At 37.0% G+C, this 22,397-nt stretch overlaps 3 protein-coding genes across 6 annotated transcripts in view; 1 reads left to right on the forward strand and 2 right to left on the reverse strand.

The window, feature by feature from the left end:
• LOC137490010 (uncharacterized) overlaps positions 1-22,397 on the forward strand; it is a 692,802-nt gene that overhangs the window by 659,157 nt on the left and 11,248 nt on the right. The window lies entirely within an intron of this gene.
• zgc:123060 lies at positions 1,819-6,437 on the reverse strand. Its single transcript, NM_001037427.2, is given in 11 exon segments — positions 1,819-2,598; positions 2,736-2,884; positions 2,968-3,139; positions 3,264-3,512; positions 3,621-3,801; positions 3,903-3,979; positions 4,102-4,279; positions 4,384-4,657; positions 4,764-5,007; positions 5,110-5,236; positions 6,135-6,437. Coding segments are annotated over 11 exon segments (2,100 nt in total). The 5' UTR covers positions 6,414-6,437; the 3' UTR covers positions 1,819-2,428.
• LOC141385664 (uncharacterized) lies at positions 6,334-9,977 on the reverse strand. The gene is made up of 9 exons (XM_073951623.1): positions 9,675-9,977; positions 8,650-8,776; positions 8,304-8,547; positions 7,924-8,197; positions 7,642-7,819; positions 7,443-7,519; positions 7,161-7,341; positions 6,797-7,052; positions 6,334-6,592 (listed from the first exon to the last, which is right to left on the reverse strand). Exons 1-9 carry the CDS (start codon positions 9,951-9,953, stop codon positions 6,574-6,576), a joined length of 1,635 nt encoding a protein of 544 aa, XP_073807724.1. The 5' UTR covers positions 9,954-9,977; the 3' UTR covers positions 6,334-6,573.

The raw sequence follows: 22,397 nt of genomic DNA on the forward strand, positions 1-22,397 counted from the left end.
GAAACACTATTCAGATCAATCAAATTGAATGGACAAGTGTGGTTTATGTTAAATTTAGACATAGCCTATGACCAGGGTTACGTTACATAATTATTATTAAACAAATATTTCTCTTTGATTTTAGAAATAATTTCTAAGCAGAGTTAGGTTTAAACATAGGAATTAGGTTTCAATGGCAAATGTACAAGAATGATGTTTTTAGGATTAACAAAATATGTTGATTCAGGAACGTGTCCAACTCTGAAAAATCACAACAACCTGCGATCTTGACACCCAATGTAAGACTTGGGTTAAACACAAGAAATACATCATTTAAGTAGATAAGTAGTCAATTTGTCAAGAGCAAATGTGTGGTTATTTGCCTTTAGGCAGGCTCAGTGACTCACTGCTCATGCACTACTCCTAACCCAACTCAATGCTGCCATCTGCAGGGCTTTCTTTCTACAGGGGTTTCACTACTTAAAGGGCACATATTTTAGCCCTTTTTTGAGATTTAATACTAATATTATGGTTCTTCTGAGTGTGCCAATATAGGTTCAGATCAAAACGCAATTCAGATATGGTTATTATGCTGTGTTAAAAAGTGTAAATTTAGAGGCGTGTACACGGGTTGCTGTTTTGGGGTGTGTTGTTTAACATGATAATGAGTTTCGACTGCCCGCCCAACGTAACAAGGGGGCGGAGCCAAGAGCGCGTCTGCTTTGTGCACCGCGTCACAGAGGCAGACAGTAGGAGTCATCATGAGTGAGAGGAACACAATTCAACCCTACATATATGACCCAGACTCGGACACAGATCAAGCAGAGTCGACTGTTGAGGAATCTATAATCCGAATGTGCCAGAATGTGTCAGAGTGGTACATACAAAATATTTTATGTTTTTGAATACTTTTACAGCCGCTATGTAACTATGCATGCGCCATCCGTAATTTGTTTGATAAAGTTCGCGAACGTCATGCGTTACGTCAAACACAGACAAGACATAAAGATATCCACAGAGATAAATTTTGCATTGGTATGATTTATTCGTAATTCATGAATATTGACGTTGACAAATATTGGCAGGTGCTTGTGTGGCAATTGTGAAAAAATGCCAACTGAGGCTGAAAATGTATGCTGCAGGGAGATACCGCAGGTAAATTTCCAGTTTATGTTAACGTTGCTGCTCTAAAGACATCGAATGAGATAATAAACAGCATAACTGTGTCGTGTAATAAGGTTAGAAGACGAATGGATCAACTGGAAATGCAACCCTCGTGCATGACGGAGCATCCAGGAATGGATCCCGTTTGCTTCAATATTTATTCCTTGCAAAATGCATCGAATATATACAAAGCAGACTATGGTCCCCTGCGACTTCGTGGAGTGCAAAAGTGAGTTTAAATAAATAGAAATAATAGCAGGTTACCTTGTTCATGATCTGCATGCTCGCTTTCTTTTTAAGCACATTAACGCCGTGTAGTCAATAAAATAGCGATAAAGTTGGTTTTATATCCGCACATTCAGAAGTCCCTGTATTGTTTATCATGATAGTTTAAACATTCGATCGTATTTAGCATGCAAGTATGACTTGTAAACAACATTAAAACTATTTACTTGACTGTAAACAATGTTGTACTTTGTCATTTGCTGCTAATACGATTTCCCTATTTTGAATTTGCAAAGAATACTTTACTGAAATGATACTATTAAGGAGAATGTCCGAATATCTGAATATAAAACCAACTTTACCTCAATGTCAATAAAAATGAAATACGTACCGTTTTTTATTGCTGCTATTTCTGAGATGACAATTTGAATGACTTCATAAAAGGCTGAGTAATGCATGTACTTTTTATTGAAAAATAATTTTAAATTCACTAAACATTAATATATAAACTCTTAAAATATATAAAAATCAGTATGGCATAGAAACATCAACCCTTCAGAAAAGATGCTTCAATTCCTGAGTCATATAAAAACTTTATATTGAAGTATAAATTAAAATGTGATGGCAAATATAAAATGTATCCTTGTGCAAATATAAAATATAAACTCCAAGTTGTCCCTTTGTTGAATGAAATACAATTGTCCATGAACATTAGAAAGTACAGTATATCTACAAACACATACAAACATATCAAATATACATTGGCAGTTGAATAAACAAAATATGACTTCTGAAATTTTGTTAAAGCTAGTTATTTTATAAAAAATAAAAATGTATATGTGATAACTCCCAAGTTCAAATTGTAGTGCAATTTCTAAAACAATGTTTCATTATTATGTCTCTGTTAGACAGTGCCGCTTTTTGGCTTATCGGAGCTTTGTGAGCTGGTGTTGGGGTTTCCTCGGGCGGAGAGTCCGTGTAGTGATTCCTGCCTGTGTGGTGCTGAAGATTCGAAGACAGTTTCCTGAAGAGCAGGGCAGCTATGTGGGTTTTAGGATCGCTATTGATTGAAGCGGGTCACCCTGCTGGAGATAGCCTCCTCCATCTCAGGTCGATCGTAGGCTGATGATAGAGCAGGTGGTATGTGAATTCCCAACACTTCATCAACATAGGGTGATGGGTCCACAAACACTTGGTTGAAGATGAGGTCCAGCAGCTCTTCTACATAACCTGTGCAATATAACAGTTATCTCTTTAGTAACTTAATTTTGTATTTTGAGTAGTGAGTTTTCATTGTGAATGTAAAGTGCAATTATTTTTTTTATTTATTGAATTATTAATAATACTATAAACATTTATATACATACCGAAAGTTTGCTGTGTCTTCACTTCTCGGACCCTATACTCTCCTTTCTTTGCCTTTGGAAAAGCAAGCTTGTAAATTGGTTTACCAGTTGCTGATGTGGCCTGGGGACGCCCGGAATTTTCATTGTAATGCAGTGCAGCCAAGTACAACCTAACAAAAAGAAAAATGTAAATGACGTACCATGACAAGACTGTATAGTATTGTAAATATTAATTTCTGATCATTGGCTTTACCTGCATAGCATCCCCAGAAAAGGGAATACCACATTTTTGGGTGCAAACCGCAGTATGACGCTGTGGAAAGCTTCAACAGTTGACGTCTGGTGGTGAGGACTTAGCTTGGCCACATCCTTCAATATTCTCTTGTTAGCGAGAACTTTCTCCAGCTTATAGAATGGCATCGTTGCTAAACAAGCAAAAATTTAAGGTATTAGAGTCGAAATCAAAAACAAATCTGAACAATGAAACAAGCTCTATTTTGAATTAGTTTTAATCGCAAAGAATATTTTATATGTCTGTATACAACTTACCAGCCGACAGCCATTTGTTCTTGTCTCTGCTTATCCGTTGCGGATGCAGACAAGCCGGAAAATTGGGGTCTTCATGTACATGTTTGTCTTGTACATGGTTTAAGATAGAGGTCCACTTTGCCACTCTTTCAGGACCTGTTGTGGATGATGCAGCAGTCCAGTAGATGTGGTTTTTGATGCTACGTAACCATTTACGCAACTTCTCACAACCCTTTATCTGGCATATCTTGTCCAGTTTTTTGGAAATTCCTGGAATTTAATGAAAAAAAGACATCAACACAAAAATAATAATAAACATGTAAGAACTGTAAATAGCAATTTAATCTTAAGTAAATTAATAACTGCTAAATTACATACCTTTCTCGATATGCCACACATCGTAAAACTGAGTGACATTTCGATCCCTGAGGTATTTCTGTATTTGAGGATGTCGGTCTGTGATGATGCATTCCAGACGAACACCGCGGGCATCCAACAGGTCAAGGCTTCTCTTTAGGCCTTCTTTTTCCATATGGTAACTGCCACCCACCTCATTACTCTATAAAATTTTAAATAAGGTTAAAATATATATATATATATAAATCACACATTTTCAATCCAAAATATTATGCTAGTTCACATAATACTTTTCTGTATTACCTGGACTAACTGTAGGTCGACCACTGTGTTAGTTGCAAGGTCCATCATTGTATAACTCCCATACTTGGCCGAGTGACCTTCAAGAACAAACCGTACATAATTATTCTAAACACATTTTTGGAATAATTGTAATGTATTTCATATTTATTTTTTTTATTAGACTGTATTGAATTAGAAATTAAATCTTTTGACTAAATACCTGGGGAGTCAGCCCTCATATCTCCTCCAACAATCACATTCTCTCTTCGACTGAGCTGTTCTAGCATTTCACTCTGCCAATTTCTCCACTTGTGGACAATAGCAGGTTCAATGCAAAGTCTTGCATGACGGCGAAATGAATTATATTTAAAAATGTGTAGTTTCATTGCAGCAAATACCTGACAACAGAGAGGAGAATTTTTAGTACAATGTGCATGCACCCTGTGACAAAATTTATATTATGTTTCTAAAAGAAATGTGATAAATTTTGATAGATAATTACCTTTTCAACTACAAAAAATGATGCACCGCTCAAGTAGACTGCAGCAGAAAGATGCAGGTTGCCAGCTGGAGTACTACCAATAATTGGCTGACTGTTCCATTTTCTTACAAACTCGCAGTGTGGGCAGACTTGCTGTACGCTCAGAAATGTCCCAAGCCTTTGTGACTTTACATCACATCTCCTCTGACACACTGGGCAGTCACTGAAGAGCTCCATGAGGCATGTTTCATAGACAATGAACTTGGCAATGTTATGAACTGGGCATTCTTGGATTCTGTAAAAATAAATATACACATTAACATAATAAAAAAAAAATTATGATGAATGTTATGATGACAATACACAATCTGTCAAATAATTTACATAATGCATAAACTCACGACAAGTCTGTTGGTTCAGTTGCAGATGTGCATTCCTCTGCAGGGTCAAATGTCACATCCGAGTCTTGGGCTATAATTTTTGACTCTGTCAAAGTCTCTTCGGCTTCTTCTTCTTCCTCCTCCTCCTCCTCCAGCTCCAGACGAGGTCTTTTTAGTGAAGGTTTGAGGGGTGTCGAAGTCATAAACGCAGTAGAGGACGCTGATGGCACAGTCAGTTCAAAACTGGATATTGTTGTCTGGACACCTATAGTGTAATTTTATGATTAATCTCATTGCACGTTTATAAAGATAATAAAACACGTTTCTAATGCAGCAACTTAAAATAAACTGAGAAATTTTAACTTACTTGTACTCCTGCGTTTAGCCTGAAGCGTCCTAAAAGACAACTGGGTGCCAACACTGTGTAAAGATGTGTGAAAAGGTTCTGTCTGGCAAGCTACATCCACCTTGTTGCTCTTTGTCGACGTCGTGGCCTTTGTAAGAAAACATACATGTTTTAAAATGACCTTTATTTGATTAAAACATACCGATCTTATTGTAAACAACTGCAGACCACGTGCAAGTACAGTGGAAAAAAATTACAATAAACATCCCACATACAAAACAAACTTTAGCTGTAACTTAGTCAGTGGTAATGCTTTATTACAATGTTTAATTTTTTCTACGGTTTCTGTTTCTGATGGCTAAAACCCCTTTATGTACACATTACCACTTAAAGATTCGAGTATTTAGACTGTTTTAGAAAAGCACAATAGCTGTAAACGCGCAAACATCCGAAGTAGCTTTAGCCGCAGATGCTATTTATTTCTGCTTAACATTACAGTATACACATTACAACAAACATCCCACATAAACAACAAACTTTAGCTGTAGCCAGTACTGGTTACTGCTTTATTACAATGTTTATATTTTTCTATGGTTTCTGTTTCTAATGGCTAAAAGCCCTTCTTGTACACACTACCACTTATAGCTTCGATTATTTAGATTGTTTTAGAAAAGCATAATAGCAGTGAACACGTGCAAACAAACATCCGAAGCAACTTTAGCGGCTTTTAACTTTTAGATGTTATTCATTTCGGCTTACGATTACAGTACAACAAACATTTAACAACAACAAACTTTAGCTGTAGCCAGTGGTACTGCTTTTTACAATGTTGCTATTTTTCTACGGTTTCTGTTCCTAATGGCTAAACCCCCTTCATGTACACACTACCATATGCAGCTTCGAGTATTTAGACTGTTTTTGAAAAGCACAATAAGAGGTAAACACGTGCAAACAAACATCCGAAGCTACTTTAGCCGCAGATGCTATTCATCGGCTTAACATAATTAGAATACTAAGGCTAGAAGTACATAAAATGTAATACTTACTTGAAGTGAGACAGGATCACGTATTGTAGGAACTGATCCAGTTTTCAAAAACAATTTACTCGCGAATCCGGAGTTGTATTGTCCCGCGTTCTCGAGGCAGTCTACGCTAAAGTGGTTAGCGCAAACATACAACAGTTTTGGTACATTTTCAGGCACCTTGTCTTCAAAGATAAAACTCAGCCACTTAAGCCTCTGTTGCTCATTTGCAGGAAGACGGTGAAGGCTCTTGTGCTGAGCCTTACATCCTAAAATAGCACAAGGGTGTTCTCTCGGTGGCATCGCTTCGACGTTCACGCTGATAATGGCGGAAACGGCAAACGCAGGATATGTTAATACGCGCAGCTGTCAATCAATTCGGTGGGCGGGGGGAATCGCACACCTACGTAATGGTGCGATCGATTTGAAAACAGCTCCAATTGGCCGACCCTTTTTTTTGTAGTTAAATTGAAAAAAAAGGACTGGGTGTGTTCATATCACCCCAGTATGATGGTCTATACACTATACCAACACACAGATCTGTCCAAACAGCTTGAAAAGAAGATTTTTTACAATAGGTGCCCTTTAAGGTATTAGAGTCGAAATCAAAAACAAATCTGAACAATGAAACAAGCTCTATTTTGAATTAGTTTTAATCGCAAAGAATATTTTATATGTCTGTATACAACTTACCAGCCGACAGCCATTTGTTCTTGTCTCTGCTTATCCGTTGCGGATGCAGACAAGCCGGAAAATTGGGGTCTTCATGTACATGTTTGTCTTGTACATGGTTTAAGATAGAGGTCCACTTTGCCACTCTTTCAGGACCTGTTGTGGATGATGCAGCAGTCCAGTAGATGTGGTTTTTGATGCTACGTAACCATTTACGCAACTTCTCACAACCCTTTATCTGGCATATCTTGTCCAGTTTTTTGGAAATTCCTGGAATTTAATGAAAAAAAGACATCAACACAAAAATAATAATAAACATGTAAGAACTGTAAATAGCAATTTAATCTTAAGTAAATTAATAACTGCTAAATTACATACCTTTCTCGATATGCCACACATCGTAAAACTGAGTGACATTTCGATCCCTGAGGTATTTCTGTATTTGAGGATGTCGGTCTGTGATGATGCATTCCAGACGAACACCGCGGGCATCCAACAGGTCAAGGCTTCTCTTTAGGCCTTCTTTTTCCATATGGTAACTGCCACCCACCTCATTACTCTATAAAATTTTAAATAAGGTTAAAATATATATATATATATAAATCACACATTTTCAATCCAAAATATTATGCTAGTTCACATAATACTTTTCTGTATTACCTGGACTAACTGTAGGTCGACCACTGTGTTAGTTGCAAGGTCCATCATTGTATAACTCCCATACTTGGCCGAGTGACCTTCAAGAACAAACCGTACATAATTATTCTAAACACATTTTTGGAATAATTGTAATGTATTTCATATTTATTTTTTTTATTAGACTGTATTGAATTAGAAATTAAATCTTTTGACTAAATACCTGGGGAGTCAGCCCTCATATCTCCTCCAACAATCACATTCTCTCTTCGACTGAGCTGTTCTAGCATTTCACTCTGCCAATTTCTCCACTTGTGGACAATAGCAGGTTCAATGCAAAGTCTTGCATGACGGCGAAATGAATTATATTTAAAAATGTGTAGTTTCATTGCAGCAAATACCTGACAACAGAGAGGAGAATTTTTAGTACAATGTGCATGCACCCTGTGACAAAATTTATATTATGTTTCTAAAAGAAATGTGATAAATTTTGATAGATAATTACCTTTTCAACTACAAAAAATGATGCACCGCTCAAGTAGACTGCAGCAGAAAGATGCAGGTTGCCAGCTGGAGTACTACCAATAATTGGCTGACTGTTCCATTTTCTTACAAACTCGCAGTGTGGGCAGACTTGCTGTACGCTCAGAAATGTCCCAAGCCTTTGTGACTTTACATCACATCTCCTCTGACACACTGGGCAGTCACTGAAGAGCTCCATGAGGCATGTTTCATAGACAATGAACTTGGCAATGTTATGAACTGGGCATTCTTGGATTCTGTAAAAATAAATATACACATTAACATAATAAAAAAAAAATTATGATGAATGTTATGATGACAATACACAATCTGTCAAATAATTTACATAATGCATAAACTCACGACAAGTCTGTTGGTTCAGTTGCAGATGTGCATTCCTCTGCAGGGTCAAATGTCACATCCGAGTCTTGGGCTATAATTTTTGACTCTGTCAAAGTCTCTTCGGCTTCTTCTTCTTCCTCCTCCTCCTCCTCCAGCTCCAGACGAGGTCTTTTTAGTGAAGGTTTGAGGGGTGTCGAAGTCATAAACGCAGTAGAGGACGCTGATGGCACAGTCAGTTCAAAACTGGATATTGTTGTCTGGACACCTATAGTGTAATTTTATGATTAATCTCATTGCACGTTTATAAAGATAATAAAACACGTTTCTAATGCAGCAACTTAAAATAAACTGAGAAATTTTAACTTACTTGTACTCCTGCGTTTAGCCTGAAGCGTCCTAAAAGACAACTGGGTGCCAACACTGTGTAAAGATGTGTGAAAAGGTTCTGTCTGGCAAGCTACATCCACCTTGTTGCTCTTTGTCGACGTCGTGGCCTTTGTAAGAAAACATACATGTTTTAAAATGACCTTTATTTGATTAAAACATACCGATCTTATTGTAAACAACTGCAGACCACGTGCAAGTACAGTGGAAAAAAATTACAATAAACATCCCACATACAAAACAAACTTTAGCTGTAACTTAGTCAGTGGTAATGCTTTATTACAATGTTTAATTTTTTCTACGGTTTCTGTTTCTGATGGCTAAAACCCCTTTATGTACACATTACCACTTAAAGATTCGAGTATTTAGACTGTTTTAGAAAAGCACAATAGCTGTAAACGCGCAAACATCCGAAGTAGCTTTAGCCGCAGATGCTATTTATTTCTGCTTAACATTACAGTATACACATTACAACAAACATCCCACATAAACAACAAACTTTAGCTGTAGCCAGTACTGGTTACTGCTTTATTACAATGTTTATATTTTTCTATGGTTTCTGTTTCTAATGGCTAAAAGCCCTTCTTGTACACACTACCACTTATAGCTTCGATTATTTAGATTGTTTTAGAAAAGCATAATAGCAGTGAACACGTGCAAACAAACATCCGAAGCAACTTTAGCGGCTTTTAACTTTTAGATGTTATTCATTTCGGCTTACGATTACAGTACAACAAACATTTAACAACAACAAACTTTAGCTGTAGCCAGTGGTACTGCTTTTTACAATGTTGCTATTTTTCTACGGTTTCTGTTCCTAATGGCTAAACCCCCTTCATGTACACACTACCATATGCAGCTTCGAGTATTTAGACTGTTTTTGAAAAGCACAATAAGAGGTAAACACGTGCAAACAAACATCCGAAGCTACTTTAGCCGCAGATGCTATTCATCGGCTTAACATAATTAGAATACTAAGGCTAGAAGTACATAAAATGTAATACTTACTTGAAGTGAGACAGGATCACGTATTGTAGGAACTGATCCAGTTTTCAAAAACAATTTACTCGCGAATCCGGAGTTGTATTGTCCCGCGTTCTCGAGGCAGTCTACGCTAAAGTGGTTAGCGCAAACATACAACAGTTTTGGTACATTTTCAGGCACCTTGTCTTCAAAGATAAAACTCAGCCACTTAAGCCTCTGTTGCTCATTTGCAGGAAGACGGTGAAGGCTCTTGTGCTGAGCCTTACATCCTAAAATAGCACAAGGGTGTTCTCTCGGTGGCATCGCTTCGACGTTCACGCTGATAATGGCGGAAACGGCAAACGCAGGATATGTTAATACGCGCAGCTGTCAATCAATTCGGTGGGCGGGGGGAATCGCACACCTACGTAATGGTGCGATCGATTTGAAAACAGCTCCAATTGGCCGACCCTTTTTTTTGTAGTTAAATTGAAAAAAAAGGACTGGGTGTGTTCATATCACCCCAGTATGATGGTCTATACACTATACCAACACACAGATCTGTCCAAACAGCTTGAAAAGAAGATTTTTTACAATAGGTGCCCTTTAAAATATTTAACAGTTTTGTTTCTTTACCTACAGTTTTCTTTTTTTAACAACTAATAAGAACATTCTCATTTTTTCAGGACATTTATAAGCAAATGTTCATTTTGTTACTGTAACTTTCTGTCAGGCTGATCTGATTTTGTCTTTGTTTCTTTGACTTTTATCAACAGATTTCAATCATCGGCAACATACAGTAAGCCTAAAATTTCTAAACATACTTGTGCACACCTGTCTTGTGCACAAACCTGAAACTGACAGCACTAACTAATGGATCCACTTAATGGCAACACCAACACATGAGCTTATCATTTTATGAAATGTTCAATGACAAGGACTAAAAATGCTAAACGGGTTGCTATTTGCTGGTTGACAGATTTAGGAGCTTTGCAGTCTGCCCTATATCATCTTTCTCTGCTCATTTTTAAGCATATATACAATTTAATACATGTTTGGCATATATTAACCTTTGAAATAAACCTAAACAATAGAAAAGCATTCATGAAAGAAAGAAAGAAAGAAAGAAAGAAAGAAAAAAAGAAAGAAAGAAAGAAAGAAAGAAAGCATTGAACAGCACTCCAGCTTGAAGAGAAGTGAGAGTTGTAAATATTGCTGCATCTTGTTATTAGAATGCACTCATAGACCCTTTTCACATTTCCGGGGTTTTCAGCAGTGGAAGTGATCATAGTTGGGAAAACTTAGAGGGCAGCGAATGGGAGAATACACCTTTTTTTTTTATAATCCTTATTGCTCAAATAATAAAGGAAAAACTCTACAAAGATGTTATAAAGACTTTCTGAAAAAAAGAACAAATTGTGTGAATCTTGAAATAAAGAAGATAGAATACATACATACATACATAAATACAGTTGAAAGCAGAAGTTTTACATGCACTCTGAAAAAAGGAACATAACCATTTTTAAAAAAAATGTCTGGTGTTAAATCATACTAAACGTTTACTATTTTAGGTCCATTAGGATTACCTAAATGATTTACATTTGCTGAATGCCAGAATAATGAGAGCTTTTTTCTTCTTATTATTATTATTAATTTATAGATTATATACATTTCCTTGGTATTTTTTTAGCTTTGCTTTTAAACTGTATAACTTTGCTCAAATGTTCTGGGTATCCTTCCACATGCTTCTCACAATAGTTTGAAGGAATTTTGGCCCATTCCTCCTGACAGAATTGGTGTGAATGAGTTAGACTTGCTCACACAAGATTTTTCAACTCTGCCCACAAGTTTTCTATAGGATTGAGCTCAAGGCTTTGTAAAGGCCACTCCAAAACATTCATTCTGTTGTCCTTAAAGCAACTTTTAAATCATTTGGCAGTATGCTTGGGGTCATGGTCCCAGAACTGGCAAACACCCACACAGTCTCTCATTCACACACATTCATTTACAACAACCAATTTTGTTCACCCAATTCACCTATAGCGCATGTCTTTGGACTGTAGGGGGAAACCTGAGCACCCGGAGGAAACCCACACGAACATGCAAACTCCACACAGAAATGCCAACTGACTCAGCCGGGACTCAAATAAGCGACCTTCTTGCTGTGAAGCGACAGTGCTAACCACTGAGCCATCATGCCACCCTATGAACATTTCTTGTAACCCTAAAACATTCACTATCACTGTCATCAACATACACACACACACACCATCATCTCTCACTCATCATCTATCATTTTCTCACACATACACCATCCTTTCACACACACACTATCCCTCACACACACCATTCTATCAACCATGCATTATACTTTTTTCTCCCTCTCACACACACCATCCTGTTACATGCAGACTAGCACTCACACACTTCTCACTTACACATTATATCTCTCATACACATAACATGACACACTTTCCTTTTCTCTCTCTCTCTCTCTCTCTCTCTCTCTTTCACACACACACACACACACACACACACACACACACACACACACACACACACACACACACACACACACACACACACACACACATATACAATCCTTCACACTAACTTCTCTCTCTCACACACACACACACACACACACACACATGCTTTCCACACACACACACACACATACTTTCCATGCTGTCACATACATGCTATTATTCTCCCGTATACACACCATACGCTTACATATGCACAGACACATGCACACACAAACACATAAAGGAAAAAAAAAACAGCATTTAAATAATTGTGTCCTCTTTTAGCATGTAGCATACTAATGTCATTGTGCATTCTGCTAGCTGGTGGTGGATTTCAGGAGAGAGAAGCGAGAACACACCCCCATAACCATCAGTCGGACACCAGTGGAGAGAGTCAGCACTTTCAAGTTTCTCTGAGTCCACATCACTGAGGATTTGACATGGACTGCTCATACAGACGCAGTGTTGAGGAAGGCACAACAACCCCTCTTCTTCCTCTGGTGTCTCAGGAGGTTTGTAATAAGCCCCCACATCCTCCGCTCGTTCTACACCTGCATTGTGGAGAGCATGCTGTCTGGCTGTATCACCACCTGGTACAGAAATAGCACCAGGAGCAATCGCAAAGGCCTACTGTACATAGGATTGTGCGAACTGCGGGATGCATAATAGGAGGTGAGCTTCCCTCCCTTCAGGACATCTACACCAGGCGGCGCATGAGGAAAGCCAAGAGAATTATCAATGACTCCAGTCACCCAAGCCAAAGACTTTTCTCTCTGCTACACTCAGACAGACATTTCCGCAGCATACGATCACGCACCAGCCGGCTGAAGAAAGCTTCTTTCCTCAGACTATTAGGCTGATGAACAGTAAACACACCTCACACCAGGCCCGTGCAGAGACTGTCCAAACAAAGGGCATGTGCAGGATACATTTTTTAAGAGGAGGGGGGGGGGGTGGTGGTGTTGTTGTTGTCGCGCGGGTACTGAAGAGCGGTGTTGTCGCGCGCCTACTGAAGGGCGGGACGGAGGGTGTGTCGCGTCGTGGGGGCACTTTTGATCATTTTGGAAGGGCACTTTCTATCCAAGACTAAAAAGGGCATGTGCTCTGCACAGGTTGAGCCCTATGTGTGCACGTGCCTGCCTCACATAGACTCTACCATACCCCTCACTGCACACCATCAATATGTAGCATGCACTGCACTTTAACTAATCCATACTTGAAACAATACTGCCTACAACTACGTGGACACCTATTCATTGCACATATCGCTGTCAATTTCACATTGTCGTTGTATTTGCACTGTCTGTATTTTGCACTGTCATTGTATTTGCACTATCATTTTATACTGTCTGGAGCCAGCACCTAAGCTTTTCACTCATCATAGCACATGTGCTGCTGATGATGTGACAATAAAAGTGATTTGATTGATTTGATTTGACCTGTAAACTCCACAGAGAAACGCCAACTGACCCAGCCAGAACTCGAACCAGCGACCTTCTTGCTGTTAGGCAACAGTGCTCACCACTTGTTGCCATGTGCAGAAATAATATTTAGAAAACTGGTGATAATGCCTTTTAAATCCAAATAGTGCTATTTCTTTGTGTATTTTTTGTATTTAACATTTCTTGCTACCAAGAAAAGTTCTATAAATCATGATGTGGTTAATCCCTCTGAAGCTGTGAGAAAATGTGATGTGTAGATAGTGGTGATGACATTGGTTATATTTACATGCAATAATCTGTTAAAAAAAATTATGATTCAATTAGATTAAACACAGTTACAAACACCCGACATGGGGTGTGTTTCCCAAACAACGACATAACTTGCGGCTGAACTATCATATTGCGATGCATCTTTTGGGAAAGAGTGTTTTCCCCAAACCTGTAGTTTCTCTGTCGCAGATCCATCGTTTGAATCATGTTAGTTATAACGTTCAACACCCATAATTATGTTTAAATGGGGTGGTAACAACTTCTTTAGAGAAGAACCCCATAATTTCTTTATGCAAATTATATTGTTTTACACGCACAGGCATTAAAAAATTAGTTTTGGTAAAAACATCCACTCGCTTTCTATATTAATTGAAATATATGTAAATGGAACATATAGAGTCTATATTTCCTTTACAAATATTATTGAGAACATTTCATATTCTATTCTAAAACATAAAATCACTTACAAATGTTAACACCTATTCTAATCTCATATATAAATCATAAATAAATAAAAAAAAAAAAAAATAATGAAGCAATTTTTAAGAAATTCAATTTTATATTTATTATTTATTAGGAAATGAAAAAAAATTATACTTTAATAATAGTAATAATAATAATAATATTAATGATTATTATTATTATTATTATTATTAAGCAGGATATTCTTGAAATATGAAAGCAAATTACACCTAGAAGTAACGACTTTAAGGCTTTTTTTGTTTTTTATATTTTAAAGTTTAAATGTTAGAATGTTCTAAACGAATAGTTCATAGGGGCGAAAATTGGGAATAGAACACAGCCAGGAACTATATTTCTAACTACAGCTCTAGAGGTGTAGTTGCAAGCATACAAGTTTGCAACACAGTTTGCGAATGTTTGTTGGAACAATGGATTTGGGATACCCCAAATCAACGAACTATGTTTGTAACAATGGAGCTTGCGACCTTAGTTGGCTAACGATGATTTTCAGAAACGCACCTCAGATCAAATCACTTTAACAGAGCTCAGTACAATTTGCATTTTGATTTTATTGGAAGGGGTCGCCTGGACCTTTACACGTTACTGAGAGAACATGAAATGTGTGCATGTGACAGTGTACAAATGGCACAATGAGCGGAACAAGCAGTTGTTTTTGTAGATAGAATATTCTATATAAATATTGTAATGCTACTCTAAATTTCCCTTATCCTTCCCCTAACTGTAGGGTTGGGTACCGAAACTCCGGTATGCAGCGGATCAAATCAGCATATGAATTTCGGTGCCTAATTTCGGTTCTGCAACAAGAATGTAAAGCAAGTCGCGCACCGGAAGTGCCGCACAGGGACGCGCAGCGCCATGCGTTTAGAATTCGCAAGTCAGCGGCTATCCGCGGCGTCCAGCAGCCAGCCACGACTCATGACTGTACATACTTCTGCCATGCCAAAGAGCGCCATCTGAATAGTTTCATTTTAAATAACATGCGAATATGCACGTCTGGTGTGTGATACTATTAACTGTCATGTGCACGCCGTGCTGCGGCTCTGAGCAGCGCATCTGCTGTGTGACGCTCTTAAGAAGCATAAAGGGGTGCATTAAAGACACACGTGAGTAAGCCTTGTGTCACACAATCTCTAAATGTTTAATTCTAAACAGCTTTGAGGGATACGGTCAGCGATGTCAGGCAAAGTGCGCAGAACAGCGCATGTGGCTAGCAACTCACTTCATCAACACGCATGATCGCATTCATCTAATTTGCTTAAACTAAGCTTTCTACAGTTTGGCTATATTTTACAAGCAAGGATTCTGACACACCAACATGCAGCAGATGTTACAAAAGTTGCGTTTAAGAGAGAAACACGTCAAACTTCTAAAATGTGAGGGCTCATGGAATCACCTTAAAGGTGAGGAATGGACCATCTCTGACAGCTTGTGACATCATCTGACACATTATCCGAGTACGTTTACTTGGACACCAATACTCTGATTTTAATATGATTAAGACACTACTCTGATCAAGAGTCTACCACGTAAACAGTGATTTTTTTAACATCCTTAAGGACCACAGACACAAACTGCGGAGGAAACATTTACAGGCTGGTGACACAATGACGTTGATGGATCTATGTGCTATAACATGTAGCTGGGAATCATGAATGTAACATTCAAAAAGCAACTCATGTAAACACCTGAAACATATTATTGTCTTATTCAGATTAAGGCAAATCATTAGATCACTGATGTCCATGTAAAAGTAGTCACAAGCCCCAAACCCAGAAAAAAGTTGCTCTCTGATTTTGATGACAGGCTTTCCACAGGTTAGTGGTAAGCTAATGTAATGTTTATAGCATAATGCAAATCTTGCATTTATGCTAATAAACAAATGATCAAAAGAAATATATTAATACAATTCAAATAAATAAAATATGAACTGATGTTTACTTTAAACTTATTATAAATATTTATTTATATTGTTCTATTATAATGATAGTGATATATATATATATAAATATATATATATATATATATATATATATATATATATATATATATATATATATATATATATATATATATAATGATTTTTTTTTTTGTCGATTAATTTTGTGGCTAAAAGGTATCAATTCAGGCACCGTTTTGGCACTGGTACCATTTTAAAAGTATCGATTTAGCACCGGTATCAAAAAAAAAACAAACGATACCCAACCCTACTTAACTGTGGACTGGAGAACATTGTTCTAAAACAGCCCTCTAACCCTTTCACAGTAAAAAAAAAAAAAAAAAAAAACATTGTGAATTGCATTATAGGACCTCGATCTCTGTTCTGTCAACTTTTGATGTTAAAAATTTATCTCTACGGTTCAACAATGTGCCTTTTATTGACATTTTTGTAGTTTGAAGTAATATAATGTATAAAAAATATATAGAGAGAGAAATAAGTAAAATAACAGAATATGTAAAATAACAGAACATGTACTGGCAGACAATATATCACTTTAAATTATTACAAATGTTAAGCTAATTTATGCATATTTTTATAGTGGAGATGGCTTTTTTTGGTTTGTAAAATATAAGCTGCATGACACAAACTTCCTATGCTTACCATCTCCTAATTAGGACTTAAAATTGATTGATTCTAAACCTGATCTTTAAAACAAAGAAAATGATTCATGAATAGGATGTACAAAAACAAGAAAGATTATACACACATTGTGCAAATCAAAAGATCAAATTGGTTTTGAAGCTTGTGACAAACTCACACATCAACCTGATCACTTTATTAATCATTCATGCAAAAATCAATAAATATCATTCATGTGATGACACATTCTGTCATCACAGATGTTCAGGTAAAGGTAGCATGTTCATAAGAATCTCCTTAAATCAAAAGTTCAAAGTAAGAATCAGGTACACACTTTAGTCAAATCAGGTGCAAATTAGTCGAACATCATTAAAGGGAAGGTCACAACTTCAAATAAATGCTTTGGTTTGGTCAGTGACTGAAGTACATGGTACCAAGATCAAAGGAGCTGCCTGAGAGAATTAGCAGAAACGCTGTAGATGCTTATTAGTCTGGAAACTGATTTTAAACCCAGTTTAAAGGGTTTTATAAATCAACCGTTCTACTGTATTTGAGATAATCTGCAAATGGCATAGGTTTTACTTCACTTGTTGCCCCTCCAGGCATATGGTTTATAATAAATTTCTAATAATTTTTTTAAAAGTTCAGTAAAGTATACACTATATATACTGCAGCAGTGTCTGTAACTGGTCTGTAGCACAGTAAACTAATGTCTAGTTACCATTTAGAAAGCCAAGGATACAAACAAAGCCATGACATTCCCATTTATAAATTTACTTAATATATTGTTTCCAAAGCTGGCAAAATGTTAATATTAATATAATATATTAATATAATATAACACAACAGCTGTACTACGTATGAACATACTATGAATTTGGTGTCAGTTTACCAGTCCATGAAAACAATTGTGCAAATGACAAAAATGTAGAACTGGCACGTTTTCAGAAACCAGCACTTGGATGAACACATAGGGCCCTATCATACACCCGGCTCAATAAGGCGCAAGATGTGTTTGCCCTGACGTGTTGCTATTTTCAGACCTACGCAACCTAAATTTTCCAATTTTCTGCCAAATTGTTAAAATAGCAAATCCATTTGCACCACTTTATGGACTCATGGGTGTTCCAGTCTAGAAAAGAGGTGTGTTATGGCCCATTGTTGACATTGCTATTATGAGGAACAAAAATAGACCAAGTGAAGTGCAATAGACCAAGTCCAGCGCAGAGCACGTTAGTTGTGCACCTTGCTTACTGCATTTGTGATATTGATCTTTAAAGTTTTTGCATTCCATAGCAAACAGTATGTGTGTAAGACTTGCTTTTTTTTTTAAATAAAAAGTCTTAAAAAGTAAACAACTTATAAAAACATGCCATAATGTAAATAAGTTGTCATTTAGTAGGAATATGTCAATAACTCAATTTTGACAAAAATGTCAGATAGAACCTTATAATTCTAAGGTATCTTTACAAATAAAAAAGAATTTACGAATTAAGATAATACTTATACTAATACTTAATACTAATAATTAAGATATTACAAAAATTATTACTTTGTACATAAATATAAAAACCTCTGCCTTTATGCCTTCTTCCTCTCAGGGGGCTTTTTTTAGTTTATTCACGACAACTTGCTTTTGTATAATGTTATTATTATTAGCAGTTTTGTTTATTTTATGCATATTTATATTTGTTTTATTAAAAACAAGCTTAGATTTTTCCACTTGTCAGATTTGGTTATGGGGCATAGGACGCTTGTTTGGATATAGCTCAATTTTTGACCACATGTTATTATTGCTTATTTATTCATTTGCTGGAAATTAGAACTGAATTTAGAAACAGTTTTCAAACACATCTTTGTGCTAAACAAACTAATTGTAATAATAGATGTCTGTGCATACAACACCGTTTCCTTATCCACGAAAGTGAGAAAGAGAAAGTGGAAGTAAAGGCCGAATGGAGGAGGTTCATTGTTTATCCTCACACTGCAGAGGATCTGTTTAACAGTTTTCTCACTAGTGAAGCTCATTACACTAACAAAGTCCATGTACACAGCAAATTGACTCTAAAAGGAAATGGGAGATGTGATTGATTTATTCTCAAAACACACCCAAAACTCATTAAGACTCAACCCTGTTAGACCATGCGCCGCGGCTCAGAGCATATTTTTCCGTCCTTAAATTAGCAAAAGTGGATTCGGGCACGCCCTTAACGCTTTTGCACCATGTGCTTTAGACTTTGCACCTAGATTGTTAAAATAAAGACATTAAAATTTAATAAAAGGGAGAGACCAACCTGCTACCATACAAATTTCCCTTACATTGCACCTGAAAAAAAAATAACACCTCTGGCAGATTATGCATGAATACCAAAAGGGAAAAAAATTATATATTTTTTTTAAAACATTTGTTCTTTGTTGACTGGGAGAAACCTTTGGTAGGTATATTCTAATATGAGATAATATTGAAAACCTCAGAGTGGAATCTTTTTATGGAGCAAGGTCAGTGGTTTGAGTATTATCGTGTGTCACCTGTATGTCACACCAGTCTGGTGTCCTTTTTGGTACAGTAGATCTGGAAAAATATAACTACAAGTGACACTGGTGAAAAATGAGAGAGGAGGAGGCATGGGAAATTATTCTTTGAGTTTAGGAATTATAGACAATAAAATATGTATCATACCCCAGATGCAGTAAATGAATATAAAATGTGTAATTATAAATTACTTTATTATAAGAAAATGTAAAAGGGAATACTTTTATAACATTAATACTTTGATTAAAAATAATTTGAAAGGCTTATTGAATATTCTAAATACTGTTATTAGAAATGGTACTAAGTTACCCAGAATATTTCATTAAAAATTATAATAAAATAATAAATAAAATAAAATAAAAAAATTGTTTTAATAAATTCCTTATAAATGTGGGTCCAGAATTAGTTAAATAGATCAACCATCTGGTAAAAATGTATTTTCAGCAGTAGAGTAAAATAATAGGTATTGTGAGTGGAATAATATCGATTTGAGGATAATAAAGAAAGTGGTTAAAGAAATTGTAACAGAAATTAACCTATATTTGTTATAGGTCTTTTAGATCGAGAAGGGTGAAGCTGCAAACTGGATGCAGATGCAAGTTGAGCTGCATGCAATGCTTTTAATGTGCACACCTAACCCTGCCCCTAAACCTACCTCTCACCGTGAAGTCACTAGCTCACTGAGGGCATTGTGTCTGAGATTGAATGTCTGAGACCACGTGTTTCAGCTTGCATATGCAAATCTGCAGTCAGATACTATTGTGCAATCTGGCAAATTTCCAAAAAAATGAAAATTGCAAAGATATTATCATTTGAATGAAACAACATTTTAACTGATGAGCGATAGTTTCCTGAAATATAGATAAACCTCCTTGACATTTTTAAAACAATTAAGGGATTTACTAATGAGATAAAAAAAAAAACTTGCACACTACACAATTACTTTCAACTACTGTTTTCTTTACAAAAGCACTGCCACCCTTTACACACTTCTCCCCCATTGTTAAATACTCTCTTCCTTCACCCACCCAGTTTGCACTTGTTGATGTTAATAGTGCAGTAGAAACGTTCTGCTCCACTTTAATATGCTAATATGCTGCCTAGTTGAGATCTGTACTCTCTTCACCAGGCCTCTAACAAGTCCCTCTAAACCCTGGCTGTCAGGTAGTTAGAGAGCAGAGAGAGCATGGTGCAAACCAAAAGCCCCCACTGACCTTACAGTAGTAGGTATCAACCCCAGCTTGCATCATTTGCCTCCCAAATCTGTTAAGTCAAAACCCAATAATACCATAACAAAATGAACAGCACTTCTGACCCCTACATAGAGTTTCAGGACATTTAATAGCCTTATCTTCCCTTTTTTCTTCATAATAAGCTGATGATAAGGCTTCCTTTTTCACACATAAAACACTTACATTATCAGTCTGTTTTCCACCATGCTCAACTCAAATCTCCACAATTTTAACACACAATAACCTGCTAGATGTAAACCAATTAGGCTTCAATTGTGGAAATTCCACTGAGACTACACTGCACTTGGTCACTGGAGCCCTGCAGATTGCCAAAGCAGGTTCTAATTCAATCATTCCGATTTTACAGAACCAAAAAGCAGAATCTGCTTTTGATATGGTGGGATTCTACTGTCAACTCTTCTCAACGGGCATCCCTGTAACTCCACTCACTGCAGTCTTACCTCACCAGCAGATCATTTAGAGTTGCCAGAAGAGCAGAGGTATCCCAGTCTCATCAGCTACTCACCTCAAGCACCCCAGGGATCTGTTCTTGGTCCCCTTCTTTTTTATCACTCGGAACTATCATCCAATCACATGGTTTCTCTAATCATTGTTATGCCAATGACACACAGCTCTCTTTCTTTTCATCCAGATGACCCAACAGAAGCTGCAAGGATCTCGCACTGCCTGGAGGATATCTCAGCTTGGATAAAAGACCACCACCTACAGCTTAATCTGGCAAAAACTGAACTACCTGTTTTCCCAGAAACTCCACACATTCAACACAATTACTAAATCTAACTGGGACCTTTTACTATCACACCATGTAATTAAATAAAGAATCTTGGGGTGATCGTACAGTAGAGGATCAGTTGTTCTTAAATTAGCACACACAGCTTGCTCATGCAGGTTTGCACCTTTCAACATCAGAAAGATCAGACTCTTCCTATCAGATCATGCTGTACAATATTTAGTCAAAGATCTTGTCATTTCAAAGCTAGACTACTTCAATGCTCTCCTAGCTGGACTCTACAGATGAGCCAGAATGTTGCGGTCTGTGTATATAGGGCTATGCATCAACGCAGGCTGTGCTGTAGCATACGCGTGCGCTTGACGCAGAAGTATAAATCAGCCTTAACTCTCTGCACTGATTACAGTTGAGGCTCACATCAAGTTCAAATCATTGATGATTGCTTGCAGAACAAGTACTGGCACTGCATCCCTTACCTCCCCTTCTCTGCATCCCCTCCTAAAGCCTCCAGCCTGTAAGTGAGCACCATCTTGTGGTAGAATCACAGACCTTCCAAGACTTTTTCATTTAATGTTCTCAACTGGTGGAATGTACGTCTCATTCCCAGATCAACTGCTGAGTCACTAGTATCATTTTAAACAACCAAAATTCTATCTCTTCTGCGATCACCTGAATACCTGAGAAAAACCACCCCATTCTTACTCTAGCTCTTAAATCTCTGAGCACTAACAGTCCAATTGTATAATTAGCACTTTTTGTGTGTATTGCCTCTTCTTGTTGAATCGCTAAATGGCTCCCCATTTGTAAATTGCTTTGGCTATAGTATGTTCAGTGCGTGTTAGTGAGTGTTTAAACAGATGAGTTTGTGGGTGTTTCCTGGAATTGGGGGTTGCACTATGATGGCATCACGATTGTCAAAGTAACTGGCAGTTCGTAAAGTCTGGTTTTTAC

The sequence above is a fragment of the Danio rerio genome, chromosome 1 (genome assembly GCF_049306965.1).
Source record: "Danio rerio strain Tuebingen ecotype United States chromosome 1, GRCz12tu, whole genome shotgun sequence".
In the NCBI taxonomy this organism is placed as follows: Eukaryota; Metazoa; Chordata; class Actinopteri; order Cypriniformes; family Danionidae; genus Danio; species Danio rerio.